The sequence below is a fragment of the Phyllobates terribilis genome, unplaced genomic scaffold (genome assembly GCF_046119375.1).
Source record: "Phyllobates terribilis strain yellow unplaced genomic scaffold, ASM4611937v1 Scaffold_11__3_contigs__length_659146591, whole genome shotgun sequence".
Classification (NCBI taxonomy): Eukaryota; Metazoa; Chordata; class Amphibia; order Anura; family Dendrobatidae; genus Phyllobates; species Phyllobates terribilis.
Genome location: NW_027362771.1, coordinates 539,002,181 through 539,020,178, shown reverse-complemented (window position 1 = coordinate 539,020,178; position 17,998 = coordinate 539,002,181). Strand labels below are relative to the sequence as shown.

The 17,998-nt window shown below is 40.9% G+C and overlaps 1 protein-coding gene across 3 annotated transcripts in view; it reads right to left on the bottom strand.

The window, feature by feature from the left end:
• The window catches only part of ADGRL1 (adhesion G protein-coupled receptor L1), a 492,076-nt gene that overhangs the window by 68,324 nt on the left and 405,754 nt on the right, over nt 1-17,998 (bottom strand). Inside the window, exons 4-5 of one of the 3 annotated variants that reach the window (XM_073653856.1) lie at nt 13,457-13,566; nt 2,619-2,633 (exon numbers count right to left, since the gene is read on the bottom strand). In XM_073653856.1, the coding sequence (XP_073509957.1) occupies nt 2,619-2,633; nt 13,457-13,566 (125 nt within the window). Of the gene's footprint in view, nt 1-2,147; nt 2,309-2,618; nt 2,634-13,456; nt 13,567-17,998 lie in introns of those variants that run through there. The other 2 variants (XM_073653857.1, XM_073653858.1) reach the window with 2 other exon arrangements.

Here is a 17,998-nt window from a genome sequence, read left to right as displayed (position 1 = left end):
ATATGGAGTAATAGGAGGAGATATAGGGAGGATAGATGGAGTAATAGGAGGATATAGGGAGGATATATGGAGTAATAGGAGGAGATATAGGGGAGGATATATGGAGTAATAGGAGATGATATAGGGAGGATATATGGAGTAATAGGAGATGATATAGGGAGGATATATGGAGTAATAGGAGATGATATAGGGAGGGTATATGGAGTAATAGGAGGATACATAGGGAGGATATATGGAGTATTAGGAGGAGATATAGGGGAGGATATATGGAGTAATAGGAGGAGATATAGGGAGGATATATGGAGTAATAGGATATATAGGGAGGATATATGGAGTAATAGGAGGAGATATAGGGAGGATATATGGAGTAATAGGAGAAGATATAGGGGAGGATATATGGAGTAATAGGAGATGATATAGGGAGGATATATGGAGTAATAGGAGGATATATAGGGAGGATATATGGAGTAATAGGAGATGATATAGGGAGGATATATGGAGTAATAGGAGGATATATAGGGAGGATATATGGAGTAATAGGAGATGATATAGGGAGGATATATGGAGTAATAGGAGGAGATATAGGGAGGATATATGGAGTAATAGGAGGATATAGGGAGGATATATGGAGTAATAGGAGGAGATATAGGGGAGGATATATGGAGTAATAGGAGATGATATAGGGAGGATATATGGAGTAATAGGAGATGATATAGGGAGGATATATGGAGTAATAGGAGGAGATATAGGGAGGATATATGGAGTAATAGGAGGATATATAGGGAGGATATATGGAGTAATAGGAGGAGATATAGGGGAGGATATATGGAGTAATAGGAGGAGATATAGGGAGGATATATGGAGTAATAGGATATATAGGGAGGATATATGGAGTAATAGGAGGAGATATAGGGAGGATATATGGAGTAATAGGAGGAGATATAGGGAGGATATATGGAGTAATAGGAGGAGATATAGGGGAGGATATATGGAGTAATAGGAGAAGATATAGGGGAGGATATATGGAGTAATAGGAGATGATATAGAGAGGATATATGGAGTAACAGAAAGAAGTGGCATATTCAATAATAGGAATCAGACTGGAAACAGATGAGGCGTTTTTCTGCTTAAACATTTCATCAGAAGGGGTTAAATAGAACATGTATATGGATCAACAGGGCAACGTAAAGGTTAAACTGACCAAACGATGAGGTAAAGAATTGATGTTAGGCGCTATATGGAAAGGATATGTACAGAAATAGCAGAAATCTCAGCTCCTAATTCCACCCACAGAGAAAGCTCCCGCCGTCGGTTTTTACTGTATCAATAGACAGGTCTGTGCACAGGCGGAAGGAGAGACCAGATTAATGGCGTTAGTAATCAGAGTGCGGCACAGAGCAGAGAGATGAGAGGTTAATCATCACCACGGGGGTGCTGTATGTTATCAGCGAACACCACAATCCATCCCCCCCCCCATATCCTGATCTCCGACCATTATCCCAAATCCTCAGGGAGCAGCCAGACCCTCTGAAAATGTACTATGTACATGACATATGTCGTCTGCATTGTATACAGACGCGTACACGTATGCGGACACTGTGCGCACCACGGACATACGCAGACGACATGTACATTTTACATAAGGTGTTGCTGCAGATCTGCCTTTAAAACCTTCGCTGACAGAAGTATAAATGCTGTAAGGGAGAATGAGTTCCCTTCCTTTAAAAAAAAAAAAAAAAAAAAGGGGGTGAGGAGGGCAGAACAGAAATTAAAGGAAAATAAATGGTATATAATTAAATTAAGAGGGAAGTGACATAGAGAGTGGGAGAGAGAGGAGCGGAGGGAAGAGGGTGAAAAAGTAGGGAAAAGCTGAGGGGAATAATTGAGGTAGGCCAGGTTTCTGGAGGTTGCTATGGAAACATGACGGGATAAGAGGAAGGGAGTGAGGAATGAAGGGAGGCTGGAGGTTGCAGAGTATTTCACCATTAAACCCTTATCTGCCAGGTTCCTGCTAACTAAAAGCTAAATCGTTCCCTACAAAGCTGGTCACCACTTCACTAACCCTTTCTCTACCCGAAATCTTCACAAACGATGTGCCGATGACCTTCCCCTCTGACAAGACATCTTAAAATGGCTGCTGCTTTCACCTTTTGAAAACTTGAGAGCCTTCATCATTGCTTAAAACATTCCTTACAGCCTTAATGACTTCTCGGCATGAAGTTCTGAATTCTCATTTTCTTTTTTATTTCTGTAGGTGAAATGCGTCTCCAACTTAATCTCATTTAGTGCTTAGGATTGTGTGACTACCCTATAGAGTTCCTTAAAATACCAATCTGATCTCCCTTTAATCCTAAAATATAACCCTAACCCTTTATAAATGCTAAATCCTCTCTCTCTCTCCACGTTGTGGGGAATTTCAGGATTTTATACTGGTGCAAATAAACTCCAGCTCTTGTAATCCTTAAAAAGCGAAAGGGATTAGAGGGTAACAGGGTCAGCAAAGGGGGAACAGAGGAGGAGGGGTGGAGAGAAAAGGAAAAATTAGGATTCCAACATTAATTATGGGCGGAATTAACGAGTCACCGTGAGGGTAACAGGAAGGGACCAATGAAAATTACCTTTTTGCTCCACTTCTATTCACGCATCAGAAAAGAAAGAGAGAGAAAAATATCAAATGAAAAAGAGGATAGGAAAAAGGAGAGAAAGATATTCATGAGTGTCATTACCAAACCTTTCCCATCACTTAAGGTACCATAAATCTAATCCGCCCTCCACCCCAGATACCCCAACCACACAAGACAAGCCCAGAACTATATGCCCAATGTGTGATGCAGGGGAGGGCAGAGGTTGGTCTTGGGTTCCCAGTAGAGGGTCCTGTAAAAAGAAAGAGGTGACTATAAATGCCTGGGGTTGTGGAACAGTAGGGTTGGAAAGGACGGAATAGATGGAAGTTTATGGACTGAAAAAATCAGTGGACATGGCAGAAAAAGGCATCGAAATAGGAAAGGGACAGGTATGTGATAGCAGGGTGATGAAGAACATTTGGTCCCTCAAAGAGGTCCTGCAAAGACATAAACGGGGCAATGAGACATAAGGAGAACAAATTGAATGAGAAGTGCTTAAAGACAAAACTAATGGACGTTCACGGGGTGACTTGACTATCATAGATCTTCACTGAAAGAAGAGGACCATGGCATGGACCAAGGACAACAGGTGGAAGTGAAGAAGAATGTGAACTCATATCAACTGTGAACTAAAAACAAAAAATATGAAGTGTTTTACAGAAAGCCAAGACGGTTCTGGATGAGGGAACTGCAAAGGTAGTGAGGCGTCTTCAGGGTGTTGGTAATGTATCATGAAGAAAGGTAATGGAAGGATTGAAGTGGAGTGAAGAATTGAAAACGGGCATGAAATGTGGTGGTATGAAAACAGGTCCATGGTTCCTCGGGCTCTGTAAACGAAGAAGTGGAGCATTGTTCGATGGAGTAGAGGAGGCCATAGCATGAGAGTGAAGAATCAGGTGAAGGGATTTATGATTGGGGCAGATTCAAGGGAGACACACTCAAGGAATCTGCAATGTAAAAGTTAATATTTACAGACAAGCAAAGTTAGAAACAGGCTGGGAATGTAAAATAGGCCAAGACTTAGCAAAAGGTGCTAAGGTTTTGCAGTCCTTATCTAACACCCATGGAAATAAGAATTATGGAGTGCTAAACCTTGCCACCATTTGATAACTCCAGGGCACAGGAATATATTGAGAGATGAAGACAAGCAGAGAGAGAAAGAGAGAGGCAGAGCAAAAAAATCGGACTCCGAAAGAAAACGGAGAAATGTCATTCAGGTTGAGAGATGAGATAATACATTGTTTTTTGGGAAGAAAAAAAAAAAAGAGACAAACCGAGAAAGATAGAGACAGCCGATCTGAGGCAAAACAAGTCAGGAGCGACAGAATGAAAATTGCTAAGAGTGAGGGACAGGCAGAGGGAGAAAGAGACAGAGCGTGACAGCCTTGGCAGAACATCCTGGGGATAGAAGCGTTATATTAATGAGCCAAACCTGGAAAGGAAAGAAAATAGTTAAATGTTGTAAATACACAATGCACCTTGCTTTCCCACAGGGCTCCACATGAAGTGGAGCAAATAGCTCTGTCACTAAAAGAAAAGCCTGCGGAGCACCGCAGAGACCTGTCAGTCTGCATACTGGAGAATGTGCGGAGCACTATGGGTGCAGAACAATATTACATCTGTGTCCGCCCAGCAGTGTAACTACAGGTCATGTGTCTACAAGTCACTGAGTAGCAATTAAAATGCATGCAAATATTCACCTTGTGTATCGGTGTGCGCAGTGAATAGCAATGTTTATCCGTAGCGGGAGATGATCCAGTCTTAGATGTACCCTGACAAGTATCAGGAGCTCAGTGCGCTGGATACTAATTCATTTGTAATCCAGACCGCATATAACAATATCACTAGTCAGTAGGTGACACTCTATGTTCACGTAAGTCTCCAAATATCCAAGTTTAGACGTTTAGACCAGCAACATATATATATGCATGTGAAGCGTTTCCTGAAATTTGAAGGTCTCCATATTAAGGGAGGGCTACAATGTATGTTCTGCACAGGTCTGTAGATAATCACCAGCATGCACCAAACAGTGCCGATCAGTGGCCAAATGATCATAAAACTGGGGCTAGGTGACAGGTAGGCCCATGTGAATACTCTGGATGGATACATGACACAGAGAGAAACAATAGGAGAAAAAAATCAATGGAAATGGATTGCTAAAATGATAAATTATGAACGTGTTCTGTAAAGAAGCTAATGATTTAGTAGTTGGGGATTCTATGTATAATTAATCTGCAATGTAAAATGGGTGAGCCAAGAGTTAGGAACCACCCAAAGATGAGCAGAATTCAACTACCACTATAAGGCTACGTTCCTACGATAAGTTTCTGGTGAGTATTTGACACTGTATTCATAAAAACGCAAGTAATCTTTTTTTACTTAATGGGTGCAGAAATGCTGCACAGAAAATCTGCGACATCAAAAACTCACCAAAAGTTCATTGTGAGAACGCAGCCTAAGGGCTCATGCAGATCACCGTATTTGGTCCAAGTTCTATCTGATGAAGCAGGACCAATGTTATTCTATGAGCCTGTGCACATGTCCAATTTTTTCCTCGGACAGATTCGGTACAGGGAAAAAATTGCACCATGCCCGAGTTTGATTCGATATTCGGATCGCCCTTGGCCATGTTCGAATCGCCCTCGGTCAATTAATGCGTGGAGAACATCGGACTGCACTTGGATGACATCTATTTGCAGTCCGATTTCCATGGACTGACAGAATAGAGGAGATGGAGAACATTTTTTGTCCATCTTCTCATCCGAGAGAATCGGATCATACTATGCTGACACTCAAATCAAACTCTGATCAGAGTTTGATCAGACGACTATGATTTGCATAATCGACCTGACTCTCTCGGATGAGAGAATATACACTCTTATGACCATAGCCTAATGTACCATTTCTTAGAGTGCCATATATTGTCACTCGTTTGCCAATCAGCTATCTTTCCCGACTACACCTTACAAAGGCATGATCGGCTGAGTTTTATAAAAAGTCACATATCTATCAAGCTCAACTGAGGTATTGGAGAGGACAAAGGGAAGGGGTACCAGGTACAACCATAATGCATGAACCAATCTGCCCAAAAAAAGCAAATTTTTCACTCCAGATCCCGAGTGTCGATCTACTGGATCAACATTCAGAGGAAGAATTTTGCACATGTACATACATATTTCTGTTATTTTCTTCTAGAAAAGCATCTAAGCTTTTTTTTGAAAACGTGGATGGTTCCCATTGTGACCAGCTCCTGAGGTCATAAATTCCACAGATTAATAGTCCTCAAGGTAAAGAAGCCTTGTCTCCTCTGCAGATTGAACCTTTCTTTATCCAGGTGGAGACAATGTCCTCTTGTCTTTTGAGGAGGTTTTACATGAAACTGCTTTTGACCATATTTTTTGTACTGGCCATTTATATACTGTACAAGTTATTCATGCTCCTCTTAGATGTCTCTTCTCAAGCCTAAATAGATGCAATTCTATAAATCTTTCCTCATACATAAGAGTGCATGTATTCCTGATGAAGAGACAGGAGTAAGCCGCCTACAATTGCCATCCACATACTGTTCATTTTTAACATTGTAATGGATAGGAGGCGCTTTGCAATTTTTTATTTTTAGCATACGAGAAAATCACTGGTGAAACACTGACCCACAAAGCAAACTCTGATGCAAATCTGATCCAAAACACTGATGAAAATCCATTTTTTCACGGATTTGATAAAAATGACGTCTGATTTAGACCTAAAGGGTATGGCTACATTTAGATTTGAGTGCATCCAGGATGTATGCTTCCCTACTCCTCCACCATTTTGAATACAGAAGCCATCATTTTGAATACAACCAAAAAACATCCTTCTAGTAGGGTGTTAGTTTTCAGCTGAAATATTTTCAGACTCAAGGAAGGGAACTGCTCAAAAACTTTTATTCCTAGTCATATATGATATTTTAAGGAACTCTGTGGTGACGATCAGATGTTATCTGTTTAAAATGCTTTACCATTGTTTTTGCATCCAGTTTGTCAGTGTACCATTATTCTTGGATCCAGTCTGTCAGTGTACCATTGTTCTTAGATCTAGTTTGTCAGTGTACCATTGTTCTTGGATCCATTCTTTCAGTGTACCATTGTTCTCAGATCTGGTGTCTCAGTGTATCATTGTTCTTGGATCCAGTTTGTCAGTGTACCATTGTTATTGGATCCAGTTTATCAATGTTTTGTTATTCTTAGATCCAGTTTTGTCAGTGTACCACTGTTCTTAGATCCAGTTTGGCAGTGTATCATTGTTCTTGGATCCAGTCTGTCAGTGTACCATTATTCTTAGATCCAGTTTGTCAGTGTATCATTGTTCTTTGATCCAGTCTGTCAGTGTGTCATTGTTCTTAGATCCAGTTTGTCAGCGTACCATTGTTCTTTGATCCAGTTTATCAATGTTCCGTTGTTCTTGGATCCAGTCTGTCAGTATACCATTGTTCTTGGATCCAGTTTGTCAGGTCACCATTGTTCTTGGATACAGTTTGTCAGGTCACCATTGTTCTTAGATCCAGCTTGTCAGTGTATCATTGTTCTTGGGGCCAGTCTGTCAGTGTACCATTATTCTTAGATCCAGTTTATCAGTGTACCATTGTTCTTGGATCTAGTTTGTCAGTGTATCATTTTTTTAGATCTAGTTTGTCAGTGTACCATTATTCTTAGATCCAGTTTATCGTGTACCATTGTTCTTGGATCCAGTTTATTAATGTTTCGTTGCTGTTAGATCCAGTTTGTCAGTGTATCATTGTTCTTGGGTCCAGTCTGTCAGTGTACCATTATTCTTAGATCCAGTTTGTCAGTGTACCATTGTTCTTAGATCACTATTTTGAGGGGATTTAGGCTGTCGATTGTACAATGTTTTAGGATTTAGGTTTTAATTCTTCAATTGTTTTTTAATCTGATCTGACAGTGTATTATTTTCATTATTATTATTATCTCAGCTACCCTTGTGTCATTGACCTTGCATCTAAGTTGTTAATGTGCCAGTGTTCTTTAATCTAGATTCTCCATGCAACATCATTTATATATTTGCCATTGTCCTTGGATCTCAGCTGTCAGTGTTTCATTGTTTTTGGATCTCAGCTGTTAGTGTACCATTGTTCTTGGATTTCCACTGTCAATGCACCATTGTTCTTGGATCTTAGCTATCAGTGTACTATTGTTGTTGCATCTAGGTTGTCAATGTATCATTGTTCTTAGATATCAGCTGTTATTGCACCATTGTTCTTGGATCTGGGCCTTTTATTGTTCTATTTGTCTTGAATTTCTGCTGTCAGTGTACCATTGTTCTTGTATACAGGTTGTTAATGTGATAGTGTCTGGGCATACGTAACATCAGCTGTCCTTGTGCCATTGCTTCTTTTTTGTCAGTGTACTATTTTTCTTCAGATTTCAGAAATCAGTGCGCTATTGTTCTTGGGTCTCAGCTATATTTTTTTACATTTTTTTCATTAAGGCTTTTAATGTGCTTTTGTGCTTGGATCTAGGTTGTCAGTGTATCTTATCTCTGCTTCCACTCCATTGTCATTGTTTTGCATCTAGGATGTCCAAGTAACATCAGCTATCCATCTGCCATTGTTATTGGATGTCAGCTATGTGTCATTGTTCTTGGATCTCAGATATCCATGGGATATTTTCCTATGATCAAAGCTATCTACGTGCAATTGTCCCTGGATTTCAGTTGTCTATGTGCAACTGTTCTTGTATCTTTGGTATCCAGGTGACATTGTCTTTGGATTTCAGCTGTCTATGTGCCATTGCCCTTGGAGCTCAGCTACCTATGTGCCATTGTCCTTTGATCTCAGGTATCCATATGCCATTCTCCTTGGATCTCAGCTATCTATGTGCCATAGTCCTATGTGCCATTGTTCTTGGATCTCAGGTATTGATGTGCCATTGTTCTTGGATCTCAGGTATTGATGTGCCATTGTTTTTTGTCTCAGCTATCTATGTGTAATTGTCCTTGGATCTCAGCTGTCTTTGTTTCATTGGTCTTCGATCACAGGTATCCATTTGCTATTAATATTGGATCTTAGCTAATTTTGTGCCATTGTCCTTGAATCTCGACTATCTATGTGCCAATTTTCTTGGATCTAAGGTATCCATGTACCATTGTCTTTGGACATTGTCTATCTTCGGCATGTCCAATTTTGGACTGCCGATCCTTGTGCTCTATAGAGATAAGCCGCTACCAGAGATGTGTATTGGAGAGTTGGGCGATACAGCTAGTGACCAAATGATTGGCCAAACTATCGTTCAGGTGACAGCCTTCTAAAGTGTATGGAGGCGTTAGATCTTGGCTACTTAATTACATGCTATCGTCCTTGGATCTCTCTATCTTTCTGCCATTTTTCTTGCATCTCAGACATCTATGTACCATTGTTCTTGGATCTCTGGTATTTATAAGCCATGTTCTTGGATGTCGGGTTGTCTATGTGCTATTGTCTTTGGATCTAGGTTGTCAGTGTACCATTGTTTTTGACTCTCAGTAGGTATTGCACTATTGTTCTTTGGCATCAACTGTAAATTTACCCCCTTTGGATTTATATGTGTCATTTGTAGTTTCTTATAGGTTGTTACTATGCAATTGTTCTAAGACTTAAAGTGGTTCTCCACTACTTTGACAACCCCTTCTCAATTACTATATTCCACTATGTAAAATAATAACAGCCTGTACTGACCTCCAGTGCCGGCGCCATTTCAGCAATGTCGGCATTGGGTGTCCCAAGGCTCTTGTGATGTTGTTATGTTACGTGAGCGCTGCAGCCAATCAGAGGCTGCTAATGAGCCGCTTCACTCTCGCTTCTCTTGGACAGAACTGACATCTGCAGGAAATGAGAGCAGTAGCAGTTCAAGATTCTCCCGAAGGTGAGTACAGGCTGTTTTTATTTTATATGGTGAAATATATTAGTTGAAAGGGGTTGTTTGAGTAGTGGACAACTCCTTTAAGTTCTTGGTGTGCAATTGTTCTTGAATCTAAGCTCTGCATATGCCATTGTCTTTGGATCTCAGGTATCTATTGTTAGAATCTATGTTGTTTTACTATCGGCCATCTTGTTGTGGTTTGCTGGCTTTTAGTCTTTTCCTCTGGTGCTGGGTTTCTTGGTCATGTGATCTCTGCACCCTTTATTACTCAGCACCTGGCTCTCATTCGCCGCTGGACATCGGTGTTGCAACGCTCGTGCTCTGGCTAAGTAGCCTTGTTTACTTCTTCTTGCTTTGGACTATTGTTATCCTGGGACTTCTTGTTCCACCAGTTTTGTTTCCTTTGATTTTCGTTTCTGCAACTAACTTTTCTGTTAGGAGGTCTCCTGCTTTTGCTCCCAGTCCTTAGATCTTTTAGGGACCCCTTTCCCCTTCCTACAGGTCTTCGTTTGAGTTCAGTGCAGGAGTTTCAGTGGGGCTATTCATAAGGAATAGGGCACCCACCCCAGCGTAGGGTAAAGCTGAGTCTCAGTGCAGGGACAGCTTTTCCCTCCTATTTGTTAGTTCTAAGTTGCAGAACATAACATCTATCTGCCATTGTTCTTGGATCCCAGCTATGTTCCATTATTTTTACATCCAAGTTGTCAGTGTACCATTGTTCTTAGATCTCAGTAATCATTGCACTATTATTCTTTGGCCTCAATTATAAACGTATCTTTTTTGGCTTTAGGTTGTCACTGTGCAACTAATTTATTAGTATGCAACTATTCTTAAGGTCCCCTACACACTAGACTAACGTCTAATATTGGCAGCCGTGGTTGACAGTCTACTGTGTAATGGAGCCTCCCAACAGAAAATAAATAGTGTCATCTTTGATCGGGCACTGTATGTGTGGAGGTATTGGGTCTCAACCCAGTGTAGCATTGCCATAATGACTTTGTAAAAAAGATAATGGGAACAGCACATTGTCATTATTTTCAATCACAAAATTAAAAATGCAACAGTGCGTCCCAATGGGTCAGCTCTGACCCATATATCATTAAAGACTCGTTCAGACAGCCATAGTATGGGCACATTTTAGCATCCATATTACTGCTGGAAGTCCCAGCCTGATCACCAGGTTTATGGCCAGCAATGTGCCTGCTTTATGGCCGCTTAACTAATGCCTAAAAGCCCCCATACACATTAGACTAATGTCTATATCAGCAGGCTAATGTGTTTCGGAGCCTTCACACTCTCCCTGACAGATGATGTTGGTGGGGATAAGGAACTGGCATGCCCGATTTCAAAGTGCCGATCCTTTTGTTCTCTTTGGGATTATCCGCTACCATTGGAATCTGGCAGCAGCTCGATCAAAGAGAATGTAGGAGCACTCAGCGGAGCAAGTACTCCGGTGTATGGTGCAGTCAGGAGAGATAGCTGCCGACTGAACGATCGTCTGAACCATCTATCTATTGTCTTAGACTTAAAGAGAATCTGTCAGCAGCATTTTACTAAGTAACGTACAGACAGGGCCATATTGGCGCTGTCATACTGATTAAAATGATATTTCAGGTGAAGAAATCCGTTTTGTAGATTTTCTTTAATCCTTGTTTGAAGCTCCCTTGTATTCCTATCTTCATGCATCATGGCGGGCCTGTGGGTAGGGTCTTCAGCTTTTTTACGTCCCCTCCGTTGTGTCTGGGTGTCTCGTCTTCTTCTTTATTTAAAATTTCATGCCGGCGCAGTCCTAGCCGTGGGCGGAGCTTGCGCAGATTTATCTAATGGTGGGCTTCAGTGATATTGCGCCGGTGGCACTGAGCAATCTATCCATGTGCAGCCGCCGGTACCATTTTACTGAAAACTTCCAAGAGCTCAATTTGCACAAGCGCCACCCACGGCTAGAACGGCACCGGGGAAAAATTGTAAATAAAAAAGAAGAGACACCCAGGCACAGCGGAGGGGATGGAACAGAGTTGAAGAGTCCCGCCCATAGGCCTGCCCAGATGCAGGAAGGAAACTTCAAACAAAGATTAAAGAAAATCTACAAAACTAATTTCATCACCTGAGGAATCATTTTAATCAGTATGACAGCGCCAGTAGGGCCCAGTCTGTACTTTACTTAGTAAAATGCTGCTGACAGGTTCCCTTTAAAGGCCCCCATATATTATTATATTAGATTGCTGTTGGTTAGCTGAATGATCTGTCTCCCATAAACACGAATGATGAACCGAGTACCCTTATGTTCTCTATGATGGAGCTTCTGCTGGAGGAGCCTGGTAGCGGCCTATCTTCTCGCCAGACAAAAGGATCGGCCTTTGAAAATTCATCTTTCTATATCATCTGTCAGGGGAGAGTCGAGAGGCTCAAATGCACATTAGACTGTTGGCCGATCCCAACGATATTGGCAGGTTCGGCCGACTTTAACCTAAAGCATATTGGGCTTTAAGTTGTCATTGTGCCCTCACTCTTGAATCCTGACTAGTACCATGCGCCATTGTTTCTGCAACCCGGTTTTCAATTTGCAATTGATTTATGTCTCAGTTGTCAATGTGGCATTGTTCCTGGATCTAGGTTGTTAATGTGCTATTGTTCTTGGATCTAGGCTGTCAGTGCATTATTGCTGCATATCTCCACTGTCAGTTCACTATTGTTCTTCAGTCTCAGCTATCAATGTAGCACTTTCCTTTTATCTAGACTGTCAATGTGCCATTTTTCTTGGCCTCTCGGTCCGAGCTGTAAGCATGCTTCCGTTATTGGAGGTCAGCTATCAGCATGCCATGGGCCAGGAATCACATTTTCATTGTGTGCTGTTTTGGTAGGAAACATTTACCGCCTCTGACTAACGTAACACACATCTACTGATAGATATGGAATGAGACCCCGAAATAAGAAAAAGGAACCAAACTAGAGGTTCTCCCCAAAGCTTACCAAGTAAAGTGAGATAGTAATAATTCCAGTAATGTCTAAGGTAAAAGTGTCGTGTGCACATACCCCAACCGTGACATGTTGAGTAAGTACTTATATTAAAATATTTAAAGGCAACAGTCTTAAACCCATAGCAGTAATATATAGGAAATAGTGTAGCCAAGGGAGAAGAAACACATTAGTGTCATGAATGGGGACAATTATAGAGATATACAGAACATTACTCTGAAATAGAATTGGAGACACGTCAGAGAATGGTGCAATGGGGTAAAAAATAAATTTCCAATAATAAAAAAAAGCAAAAAACGAAGAAAAAAAAAGCCTACTGATGGGTGATGCTATTACGGTGAACGAGACTGGTAAAGAACTGGAAATGTTTGTTTTTTTTTATAATGGAAGATATAGGAATAAAATTACTTATTTGTATTCGATGGAGGACATGGCAGTCCCTTGACTAACAATGGTGGAGTACAGGCGTTTACCTGAGTACTAGGATATGTTGGCAGTATCTGTCACCGAGCGCAGTGTTCTTTCTCGTGGATCCCACACTGTCTATTAGACGCTGCTCTCTGCATAGCAATGTGCTGCCAGTCATTTGCACTGGGACTTGTGTCGTGCACAGTGAGATACTCCCTTCCATGATAATGCAGACGTATCGTGTAATCTTGTGTAGAGTCTCCATGATGTGGACAAAAACATTAATACAATGTTGGCAATAACAAATTCTAACATTGGTATGAGAGCTGGTGTCAGGTGGTGAGACCAGGCCATTACAGATGCATCAGGTTAAGGAGCCTAGGGCGTAGGGATCAAAACGGTACACAGGGTAAATGTGGAAGAACTTCTGCACTGATCTGACACACCTTGACTATGTGACCTCCTATGGTGTATTGTTGTCGGATATATCTCACACAGTGCGGTGTGCACTTAGATGGACATGTGTATCCAGATAGTGTCATGGCGTATACTCACTGTATGGCACGCAGTCATACTGGACTTCCAGGTACTTGTAGGTCCCTGGACAGGGGTCAGGAAAGGCTTCCGAATCGGCAATAACAACACACTGCGTGCGATTGTTACACCTGTGGAGAAACAGGACACCAGATATAAGAAATGTTGGAAATATAGCTTTGGGTGTATATATGTATGCATGTATATGTACAGTATGTGCGTCTGTGTATGTTTGATTGCATCTAAGAATGTACAGTATGTGTATATTACTGTATCTCTAACTATGTGTGTCAGCATTTTTGGCCCTGAATACATGCCAAATATACACAGTACATATAAAAAGTCTGCATACCCCTGTTAAATTTCCAGTTGTTTGTCATGTAAGAAAAATCATACCAAAGAAGAATCATTCCAGATATTTTTGCACCTTTAATGTCACTCATAACCTGTATGAATCTATTGGGATATAAGTGTGAGCATCCTCTTATAATTGGGGATGTGGTTGTATTCAGAATTAGCCAATCACATTTAAACTCATGTAAAATAGTAGCAAGTACACAGCTGTCATCATTTACAGTGATTCTGATTAACCCCATGAAAAGTTTTGCTGCTCTAGTTGGATTTTCCTGACATTTTGTTAGTTACATTTTACAGCAGAAGCCATAATCAGCTTACAATACAGCAAAGGGATCTCATTATTGAAAGTTATCAGTCAGAAGGGTACAATTTTTTTCCCAAGGCATTAGATATACCATGGGGTACTGTGAAGGCAGTCATTAAGAAGTGGCTTATATTTGGTAAAACAGTGACATTACCTAGAACTGGATGTCCCTCAAAATGTGATGAAAAGACAAGAGGAAAATTGGTCCAGGAGGCTGCGAAGAGGCCTACAGCAACATTAAAAGACATGCAGAAATTTCTGTCAAGTGCTGGTTGAGTACTGCATGTGACTAAAAACTCCCGTATTCTTCATATGTCTGGTGTGTTGCGGTAGGATGGCAAGATGGAAGCCTTTTCTTACAATAAATACATCAAATCTTGGCTATGTTTTTACAAAACCTACATCAAATCTGCTGAAAGCATGTGGAAAAACGCGTTATGGTTTGATGAGACCGAGGTTAAACTTTTTGGCCTTAATTCCAAAAGGTGTGTTTGGTGCAATGGCAATACAGTGCATCACTAAAATGACAGCATTCCCACAGTGAAGCATGGTGGAGGCAGCATTATGCTTTGGGGCTGTTTTTTGGCAGTTGGAACTGGGGCTTTAGTCAAGGTGGGGTTAATTATGAACAGTTCCAAATATCAGTCAATTTTGCAACAAAACCTTCTGGCCTCTGGTAAAAAACTGAAGATGAATTTCACCTTTCAGCATGACAACAACCCTAAGCATACCTGCAAAGTATTAAAAGAATGTCTTCACCAAAAGATCAAGGTTTTGGAATGGCCTATCCAGAGCCAAGACCTGAATCCAATAGAAAATATATGGGTGACCTGAAGATGGCGATCTACACAGGATATGCCCTCGCAATCTGACAGATGTGTAGCTAAAGCAAGGAAGAGTGGGCAAAAATTTCTAATTCTAGATGTGCCATGGTGATAGACTCCAACCCAAAAAGACTGAATGCTGTCATAAATTTAAAGGGTGCTTCAACAAAGTATTAGTTTAAGGGTGTGCATATTTATACAACTACATTATTTTAGTTCTTTATTTTTCTTTTTCCACCTGAAAAGATTTCTGCTTGTTTCTCATTGGATTTTGTGCAGATTATGGGTGCCATTAAAGGTGTAAAAAGTTCTGAACGATCCATTTTAATATGATTTTTTTTTACATGACAAAAAGCTGACATTTTAACAGTAGTGAGTAGACTTTTTTATATCACCTGTATATGTCCTGTACTTGTAAGGATGTGCCCACGATGCAGAAATGAAGCAGAAAATTTCTGCATCATTTCTGCATCTCCCTGGCAGAAAAAACGCATGCAGATTGTGCATGCGTTTTTCCTGCCAAATACATGCGGATTTGAAGCGTTTTCACATGTGTTTCTGCATGCGGATTGACAAGCGCTTTCCAGGCGATTTTAGCATCACTTGGAAAGTGCTTGACAACTAGGTCACACTATATAAATCCATGCAAACCGCATGGATTTATATAGTGTGACCGTAAGAATGTTTAAAAATAAAAAAATAAACCTATACTTACCCTCTGATGGCCTGGCGTGTGTAGCTGCGCTCGCTCCTGTCTGCCAGCTGATCGCGGGACACTGCACTGAAGAGCCTGCGGTCACATGACTGTGACGTCACCGCAGGTCCTTCAGTCCTGCCTGCAAGCAAAGGGAAGGAGACCGGGGGCCGTCGGAAGGTGAATATTATCTTTATTTTTTATTTTATTCTTTTTTTTACAGGTACAATGGTACCCAGGTCTGGATGAGAGTCTCCTCTCCTCCAGAACTGGGTACCATCCGCACATTGAAACGCATATAATCCGTGAGTACAAATGTACTGACACGGATTATGTGCGTCTCAATGCAAGTCAATGGCGACATGCTGCAGCATGGGCATAAAACTTGCGGAATCCCCTTGGGGTCCATGGGGGGCGGATTACCTAGCGTTTAACAAGCATTTAGGCTATGTGCCCACGTTGCAAAAATGAAGCAGAAAATTTCTGCAAGTCCTGTCCCGGAAAAACGCATGCAGAATTCCGCACGCGTTTATCGTGCGTTTATCGCGCGTTTTCAACATGCCTTGCGTTTTTTATTGCATTGCAATAAGGCAATTCCGCTTGCGGAAACGCAAAATTAATGAACATGCTGCAGATTTTTCCGCGCATCAAAAACGCTGCGGAAAAATCCGCAGCATGGGCATAGAACTTGCGGAATCCCCTTGGGGACCATGGGGGGCGGATTACCTAGCGTTTCACATGCGTTTACGCTGCGGAAATTCCGCAGCATATACGCTTGAAAAACGCTACGTGGGCACTTAGCCTTAGTGTGTATATTTAAAGCAGATCCATCACCAGATTTAACAATATAAACTATATACATTATTAAATAGGTCTCTTAGACCTGAAGAGACTGCTATACTTACTGAGAATATCCATGTCAGAATAGTCTTATAATCCTAATATTAAGAAGAGCATTTTATGAGTCCAGCTATAGAGTATAGAAGCTCATAAATCCAAATGTATCCAGTCTCCGCCCACCCAGACTGATTGACAGCTGCAGCTTGTACGGAGCAGTATGAGATCTCAGCAGGGAAGAGGGACACTGAGGCAGAGGTTGAGCTTAAACTAAAAAAGGATTATACGGCCATTCTTATATGGATGTTCATATAAGAACATCCATATAAGGCAATATATATGTAGTTTGACGTAGCCCACAAACGAGATGTGAACGTACACTGAGTATGTGTATATGTTCCCGATACATTTGATTATGTGGGAGTGAATGTAGGTGTGTAGCGCCCATACATTCATTAACATTGCAGGAAACACAGCCCATGATAATACCCACTCACCCCTTTTTTCCTTATAATAATCACACTTTTTTCCCATGGCTAGAAACGGCTTGTTGTAATTCAGTCCCTGGTTAGCAAGAAAACTCATTATTACCAAGAACTCCAAATCTCCTTGGATGGCGTACTTTTAAACATTAATAATTAATGTTAAGGAAAACCCCACTGAGGATCTAAAAATTTATATTTAGTATTTCATTATCACATTTTCCGCTAAAGTTGCGTCCGCCAGGGATCCCCTAGAAAGATTGTAGCCACAGATGGATATAATGGCCTTTCATAGCTACATATTCAGTTCTGTTTTCAGCTTTTCGTTGTCCCCTATAAAGGATTGCTCTGCCCCACTACACCAGACACACTTCAGCTGGCACATTATCATGCTGATGGTAGAATACCAGATGATATGATGTACTTTTGTGTTTTCAACCTTATGACCTACTCTAATTATTTATTTGGGGCTGTATCAGTTTCGTGGTGTAATACTATTACGCCGATTAAGAAAATAATGCAGTGGGATATTTTTAATAGCAACATACACACCCAAATAGATACAGTGGGGAAAATAAATATTTGATACACTGCTGATTTTGCAAGTTTTACCACCTACAAAGAATGGAGAGGTCTGTAAGTTTTATTGTAGGTACACTTCGCCTGTGAGAGACAGAATCTAAAAAGAAAAAAACAGAAAATCACATTGTAGGATTTTTAAATAATTAAATTGAATTTTATTGCATGAAATAAGTATTTTATCACCTACCAACCAGCAAGAATTCTGGCTCTCACAGACCTGTTAGTTTTTCTTTAAGAAGACCTCCTACTCTGCACTCATTACCTGTATTAATTGCACCTTTTGCACTCATTACCTGTATAAAAGACACCTGTTCACACACTCAATCACACTCCAACCTCTCCACCATGGACAAGACCAAAGAGCTGTCTAGGGACACCAGGGACAAAATTGTAGACCTGCCCAAGGCTGGAATGGGATACAGTACAATAGACAAGCAGCTTGGTGAGAAGGCAAACAACTGTTGGCACAATTATTAGAAAATG